The 7,955-nt window shown below is 55.0% G+C and overlaps 1 protein-coding gene across 1 annotated transcript in view; it reads left to right on the top strand.

Annotated features, from left to right (window-relative positions):
• PFKP (phosphofructokinase, platelet) overlaps positions 1–7,955 on the top strand; it is an 81,496-nt gene that overhangs the window by 46,009 nt on the left and 27,532 nt on the right. Inside the window, exons 14-16 of the mRNA XM_007465834.1 lie at positions 1,429–1,499; positions 3,095–3,182; positions 3,794–3,946. Of these exons, the coding sequence (XP_007465896.1) occupies positions 1,429–1,499; positions 3,095–3,182; positions 3,794–3,946 (312 nt within the window). The remainder of the gene's footprint in view (positions 1–1,428; positions 1,500–3,094; positions 3,183–3,793; positions 3,947–7,955) is intronic.

Here is a 7,955-nt window from a genome sequence, read left to right as displayed (position 1 = left end):
AGGGAAAGATGGATATGTAGGGTTCCAGCCTCATTGGGGGTCTTGGAACATCCCCCCTGCCGATAAGGGGGCGGCTGTGTTTATTCACCCAGTGACTCAGCAGCTACTTACTGAGTTCTTAGGCTGTGGAACCAAATTAGTGAAGAATGCAGACAAGGCTCCCTGCGTCTCAGGGAGGGAGATGACAGAAGTAAAAATCGATGGAGTGAACTCTCCAGCATATCAGAATGTGACTGGGGCTACAAAGATGCAGGGGAGGAGGTTGGAGTGCCATGGGCATCTTCACTGAGGCCCTCCAGCCAGTGAGGCTGGGAGGTGACCTCTGACCAACGTGTGTGAAGGGCTGAGCAAGTGCCCTCGGGGACACCAGACCTTGGTCCCAGGCAGGGCGGGCGGTGCAAAGGCCCTGAGCTGTTGGGGGGTGGGGTGGAAGGGGCTCACGTGACTGCAGCAGAGGGGCGAGGGGGAAGGAGGAAGGGGGTGAGGGAAAAGGAGGCGAGGGCTGGATGGTTTGTAGGTGATCCTAAGGGGTCTGGCCTTTGCTTTGAAAAGACAGGAGGGTTTGGAGCAGGGGCGTGGTGCATTCTCACAGATTTCCATAAGAGGCAGGAGTAGGGAAGCAGAAGAGTAGTTGGGGGACTTCTGCAATAGCCCAGGCAGGATGCGGGGGGCTTGGTCCAATCTCGTGACGGCAGAGTCCGTGGGAAGTCTTCGTGGTCTGGGTGCATTTTGAAGGCCTGGCCAATAGGATTTGCTCTAGTACTAGGTATGCACAGGTGTGAAGAAAGGAGGCAGGAATGAGTTGCAACTGATGGACATGGGAGATCTGAGAGGCACTGGGACTTGGATGGAGTGGGAGGTGCCCAGTGAGCAGGTGGCACCCCGTGCAGGGCCTTCAGGAGACCTGGGTGAAGATGCGTGTTTGGAGGCCAGTGATATTCCAAACTGTGGCCGCCCCGAGTGTGTGAGAGGCGGGGAAGGGAAAGCGTTTTGCTGTTATGGCTGTGGGGTGTTGTGCAAACACCTAGTGGGCATTTATCGGTGCTTGTAGGTGGTTCTCAATTTTTAAGAAGCGTTTTTTTAATCTTAGTTTAATTAAGAAAACTGTAACATTAATTTTTCTTTTACTTCGCAGTGGTGGGATTTGCCTAACTAAAGCATGCCTCTGATAGGCATGGTGGGGAATAAGATGCAGGGTCCTTCCTACATGCAGGGGGCTTTGCCTGTCCATGTTCCTAATTGTTGAGCCTTAGAATCTGGTTCAGGCTGCAGCTCATTCAGCCTTGAAATGAAAGCCGTTTCCTAACATTTCTCAAATCCTTACAGACACGAAGCCTGTCGGAGGTGCAGACATCTGAGCTGTTTTTAAAGCTCTCTAATTCCTTTTTTATTTTTCGCTACAGCTGTTTCTTTCTGTTTGCACATTAGGTAAAGGAAATTGGCTGGGCAGATGTCGGTGGCTGGACCGGCCAAGGCGGCTCCATTCTTGGCACAAAACGGTAATTCTCCTGTCTTGATTCTGACCTGAACGTTCTTGCGGGGAGCAGCTGGTGCAGATGCTGCTGCTTTAAGTTCCCGTAAAGGAACCCAGGAGGACTTGGTTCACATCCTGGCTCCGGTCCAGGAGGGACCCGGGTTGTGTTATGGGGAGCTGATGAGATGTGGCCTGAAAGAGATAAAGCAGGGGACCTGGGAGTGGCTTCCTCTGATAATTCCTTGTTTCCACTGATTGGAAGAACCCAGTGGTGGCAGAAACCCCTCATCTCGCTTGAGGTGATGCAGACAGGGATGTCTGAGCTGCGGTGACCTTGCTGTGTAGACAGGGATGTCTGAGCTGCGGTGACCTTGCTGTGTAGACAGGATTGATGGTGGCTCAGTGTCGTGGGAACTGCAGGCCGCCAGGTCCCCACAGCCGGAGGGAGGACCTAGGGGGCTCCACACAGAGCCACACGTTTCTGAAGTGCAGCCGCTTCTGTTCTCCGGCACAGCCAGGGATGGGGTGTGTTCCCAAGGTGCTGATTTAATACGAAGCTGTTTCTTCTCTGATCTCAGGGTGCAGCCATCACTGTGTGGCACATTTTAATGAGGAAAGGTAGTAGCTGGTACTTAAGCCTAGCGAGTGTTGTACTCCATATGAGCGTTAGCCTGTTTGTTGTCCAGGGCAATCATCCCAGCCTCTGTCCTGCTGTGAAGCTGGGTGCCCGCGTCGCCCAGGAATCTGTGGAGCTGGCCTAGTTCTCCAAAGCTCTTTTGGTCCCGTCGCCCCCTAGCACCCTCAGGGGATGGTGTTCTGACAGCGGAGCTCCAGTTAGGAGCCAGGGCCCTATCAGCTGCCTCCTAGGCCCCTTCCGACCAACTGTAATGCCTCAGCATAGTCGGCTTCACGAGCCCCACCCCGGGGCTGCTCTGGGGTGGCTGGAGGGGCCAGCTGGCAGCATATTCTCACGATGCTGGGACACTGGGAGGGACCCTGTAGTCGACATCATGACCACTCATGTGCCCTGGCCACCCAGGCCCTATGACTTCTCTACATCCACCCCAAGTATAAACCCCTGATTCCCCAGACAGCACAAGGGAAAGATCGGGGTGGGTGCTGGTCTCAGGATGGGGCACGGCTGACTATCGTTTGTCTCTTCCACTTGCCGGCCGTGTTTGAACAGGTGGTAAAACGGCACAACATGAGCAGGTGTGTGTGGAGGTGCCTTTAAATGAGCTTAGATGGGGTAAGGTACATGTACTCTGTACGTGACTCAAAATCTGGAAGTTTCCATCCAATTATCGTTGTGAACACTTGAAAGCTTTTGTGAACACTTGAAATTTTTTAGCCAAATTTCCTAACCAGACAGCAGAGTTCTTTGAGATCCAGGTGTTGGACAGCTGCAGAGTTTCTTCCCCTTTTCTTTTGAAAAGACCCTCTTTTGAGACCTGACTGCTGGCCACTCTGCCGCGTGTGGTTCCCCAGCCCCTCTGTCCGCCAGCAGCGTGGACGAGGGAGCGGATATCCCCCTGCCCCTTGGTGCCGTGCAGCTCAGCCTCGGAGGGTGGGGCACCAAGGGGGTCCTGCCTGACCGCCCCTCCCTTGAACCGTCCCCAGCACCCTCCCCGGGAAGTACCTAGAGGACATCGCCACTCAGATGCGCACCCATGGCATCAACGCGCTCTTGATCATCGGTGGATTCGAGGTACGTTCTGCTCCCCTGCTGGCTGGCTAGCGCTGTTGATTTGAGTGGGGACCCCATGCCAGCTCCCGTAAGCATCGTGCCGTCTGTCCCTCGGTGTGACCGGGGGTCATGCAACCTCGGGCCCAGCGGCCACTGAGTAATGGTGATGCAGAGAATGAGGGGTGGCAGCACTTGGGGACAGACACTGGCCCAGCTATGTAAGGGGACTCGATCAGGAAGCGAAAGCTCGACTCCATGTCTGGGGTCCGTCTGCTCAGGGAGTTCTCACCTCTGTCGAGTCTGTAGAGGTGACCTTCTCTCTTGAACTGGAAGCCCGTTGGCTATTCGGAGAGGAGGGCAGTGATGGGGCCAGATCATTATCTTTTAACTACATGTTGGACTGTCCACCTTCATTTTTGATATTCAGCCGAGATCAGTCCCATGATGACTTTTCTATTTCCTTTAAAGAAAATGTGAGAACCTCAAACAGACTCTCACCCGTGAGCGGCTTAGTCTCACCGCGACGGGACGATGCCTGCAGCCTCACCTTGGGTGCAGCGCTGCCCATGATGGCGATGCATTTCCCTCCCCACCCCCATCCCATCCCCACAACCGCACACACCCACCTGCAGGCCTACCTGGGGCTGCTGGAGCTGTCGGCCGCACGGGAGAAGCACAAGGAGTTCTGCGTCCCCATGGTCATGGTTCCCGCCACCGTCTCCAACAACGTGCCCGGCTCCGATTTCAGCATCGGGGCAGACACCGCCCTCAACACCATCACCGACGTGAGTGCTGGCAGCAGAGCAGGTGCCACGGACACTAACCCAGGGTGCCTGGCCCGCTTTTATCTACCTGTGCGCTCGAGGCAGAACCAGGGCGCTAGGATGGTTTGCTGAAAAGTTAAAAAAGAAAGAAAATAAAAAAAGGTCCAGTGGTTAAGACTCTGCGCTTCCAATGCAGGGAACGCGGGTTTGATCCCTGGTGGAGAACTAAGATCCCACATGCTGACGCAGCCAAAAAAAAAAAAAGTCTGACAATCACCGATTCAGCTTCCAAAGATCTTTTGCCACCATTTTCCTGTGCCATGGCCAGGGTGACATCATCTGTAGCGCAGGTAATTTTGGGTCACAGTGACATGGATATTCATTTAAATGCCTTTTTTTTTTTTTTTTGGCTGAGCTAAATTTACCAAAAGCCTAAAACACATTCTTGTGATAAATCCTGGGTCCACTGGCCCGTGCTTTGATATTCGAGGGTAGAAGCTGGCTAAAGATTTTATAACTTTATTCATTGACCTGAATCTTCTTTTAAACAATCGTATTATTTTTGGTTTCGGCCATAGCCTCATCCTCATCTTCCCCTTTGTGGACTGGGACGATAAAGCACATCTAAAATAATATTGATGTTATTTGAATGTGTTTTTTGTTTTTTGTTTTTTTTTTTTAGCCAAATGGCCATAACAAAACATAGAAATACCTCTTAGTCATTGTATTTGTAAATCACGCTTGGGAAATCACATTGGAGTTTGAAGGTCAGTATCTAACACAGAAGGCATCACTCTCTTTTTTTAAAAAATTCGGCATCTAAAATTTTTCAGTAAATTCTCACATTTTATTTTCCTTGCAAGATGTAGATCTTGTGACTGTTTTTCTAAGCATTTTTCCTTAAACCCATGGCATCAAATCTGTCTCTATAGTGCTGGTAGATAAAAGAAAAGCTTTTTGGATAGAACTCTCTATTGGATAGAATTTACCTGGTAAGCAATGCTTGTTTCTTGCTTTCCTGAGCCTCTTAAACTTTCCGCAGTTTCTTTACTGAAAAGCCCTCCAGTGTCACCTGTGTCCCCACGCTGGACCTCCTGACCCGCATCCCTGCTCTCTTGCCTGCCGCTGCTTGTGCCTCCCCGGTGACACCGTCTGTGCTTTCGCTGCTGAGGGACTAATTCAGCTCTGATCGATGCTCAAGCTCTGAGTTGAAAGGTCATGTCTGTCGCAAAATGAATGTCATCACTGTGTTACTGCTGCTCCTGCATAGCTGGATCTGAATCTGCTCACTCCACGCTTGCAGTAGAGCAACGGAAGTTCATTTCCTAGTTGTCACCTAACTAGACCCCCTTGGGGTGGCGGGGACCCTGGGAGTGGTTGTTGGTGGGTCCTGACCAAGGTCGGTGCTACCACCCTGTGATGTTTCACGCGCCCTCAGGCAGGACGGGATTCTCCCACTTTATAATTCCAGGCTCCTTTGCTACAAAGCATGATTTTTCCAGGTGATAACGTGTGTTGTTGAAAATTTGAAAACCAGAATAAGTCCAGGGAAAATTCCAAGTGATCCATCCTGCTTCCCTTCAAGGGATTTTGAGATTATTACGCGACCCTTTACATTCAGGATTTTATTCATTCAAGTTTCTCGGAGCCAGGCTCACAGTTGTAAAGTGGGCAATGCCTGTCCGTGACCGGGCTAGGGCCGTCTTTACAAGGTAGGTGGAAGTGATGCTCCGAGGGCCTAAGTTGGGTGTCTTGTTCTGGTTCATAAAGGATGGTCAGAGGGTGGTCAGGATGACCCTCCCCAGGCCTGCTCAGTGGATCCTGGAGCTGGGGGGACAGAAGGCCGGGCTGGCGTGTTGAAGTCGCAGGGTTTCTCCCAGGGTTGTGTGTGTTAAGCCACAGTGAGGCTGAGTCTCTTAGGAGGCCTGGGTTCGGGCTTCGGCTGGGCCGGACACTTGCAAGAAGTGGGGTAGCAGGCAGGACCGTGCTGGGGGAGGGGCCTGAGGTGGCCAGAATGTCCCCAGGGCCTAGGGTGAGGACCCTGAGGTGGCCTCATGTGGTCAGCTGTCACATCCTCTAGACCCTTAACCACTGTCCTCATGTCACCTCCTCCTTGTCAGCCTGTGTGCTGAGCTTACAGACATGTCACCCGAAACAGATCCCTGGGGGATTTAATGCCTCGTAAGGTCCCGGCGTCTCTGGGGCAGAGTTAACGCCTCAGGGAAGGTTTTTAGGGACTCCACAGGGTGAGGCTGTGCATTGCCTCTACTCCTCAGAACCAGCTCACTCGTCCCCTTCAGAACCACAGCTGAAGCGACCTCAGTGCTGCCCGGGCCCCGGGAGGTGGCCGTGGCTGCAGCTCTGCTGGTGGCCCTGAATTACATCGGTGTGGGTGGCTCAGCGTCGGCCCCAGGACCTCGGGCTCGCATCCTGGACAGGGTTTTCCCCGGGCCCCCAGTGTCCCTCCCGTTTTCTTGGAGATCAGAGGAAAAGCAGGGGAGTGATGGTGACCAGAGGGTGGAGAGTACCTGCAAGGATAGAACCGCCGTCAGATTTCAGGGTGCCGGCGCCCCTGTCCGCCCCCTACACGGCGCCCACTGACCCAGAGTATCCCAGGGGTGGGGGTTCAGACAGCCCAGGAGTCCCTCTAACTGTGGGACTCACGTCCGGATCCGGCAGCCCTGCAGTGGTCCTGAGCTGCGCTGGGCGGAGGAGGGTCCGTGTGGGGTGTGGGAGCCAGGCCGGGTGGAGGGAGCAAGAGGCAGGTGAGCAACCCCCTGGAGCCCCTCACCTTCCTCCCGGCCACTCCCTGGACTAACCCACCACGGGTCCTCCATCCACGCATCCTTGGGCGGCAGCCCTCCCGAAACGCGGCCTGTTTGGGACTCTAGGGAATGGATGGGGGGAGGAGTAGGGCGTGGGCAGAGAGCACAGCCGTCCGGGAGGCCTGGGTCCATCCTGCCTGTGAATTTTCCTGCAGAAAGCACCCCAAGGTGGTTTTAGGCGAAACGAATGAAGACGGACGGGGCGGACACCCATCGGGTTCACGTTCTGCGGAGCATCGGGCTGTGTTTGGAGCTGTGGCTTCAGGGACCCGGGTCACTAATGAGCCACTTTGACTAACACTGAGGCAGGGGATCTGGACCCCAGACCTGTGCTTGAGAAGGCCCGCTTCTCTGACACCTGAGCCCAACAGTTTCACTGGGATCCCAACCAACTGGGGGCTCAGGGCACCCAGCGCTGCTCGGTGTGAGATTCACAGGTCCCCGAGGGGAGGGGGCTTCCCAAGCTCTGCTTTCAGGGCTGTGGCACCTGGCACTGTGTCTCCTATGTGGGACAGAGCGCGCTGGCCCAGCCGCTAAGCTCTCCCCGGGCGCCCACTCCCAGTGGCGGGCCTCTTCTCCCAGATGCCAAGAAGGGACAGGTTGTTTCTCCAGCCCTGTCCCAGCGCCACCAGGCCCCGCTCTGCTGCCCTCCTGCCTGACCCAGAGGTGCGCTGGGTCGTGAGGCCTCGCCTGAGCCTGCAGCCCGAGGTCCCCAATGCTAAGTCACCCGCATGCAACCCATGTCCCACCACTGCTGGATCCCCGAACTGCTGAGTCCCACCTCCTGCATCCCATGTCCCCCCACTGCTGCGTCCTCCCTCCTGCATCCCATAGACCCCCACTGCTGGGTCCCCGCTCCTACACCCCATGTCCCCCACTTCTGTCTCCCCTCCTGCACCCCAGGCCCCCCTACTGAGTCAGTCTCCCTACTGCACCCCATGGCCCCTCAGTGCTCGGTCCCCCTTCCTGCGCTCCATGTACCCCCACTTCTGGGTCCCCCTCCTGAACCCTGGCACCCCACTTCTGAGTGCTTCACTCCTGCACCCCATGTCCCACTTATGAGTCATCCCTCCTGCACCCCATGTCCCCCACTTGAGTCTCCCCTCCTGCACCCCTTGTCTGCCCACTTCTTAGTCTCCCCTCTTGCATCCCATATCACCCACTTCTGAGCCTCCCTCCTGCACCCCATGTCCCCCACTTTTGAG

This window comes from Lipotes vexillifer, unplaced genomic scaffold (assembly GCF_000442215.2).
Source record: "Lipotes vexillifer unplaced genomic scaffold, Lipotes_vexillifer_v1.1 scaffold7, whole genome shotgun sequence".
Classification (NCBI taxonomy): domain Eukaryota; kingdom Metazoa; phylum Chordata; class Mammalia; order Artiodactyla; family Lipotidae; genus Lipotes; species Lipotes vexillifer.
This window is presented reverse-complemented; position numbering and strand designations above follow the sequence as displayed.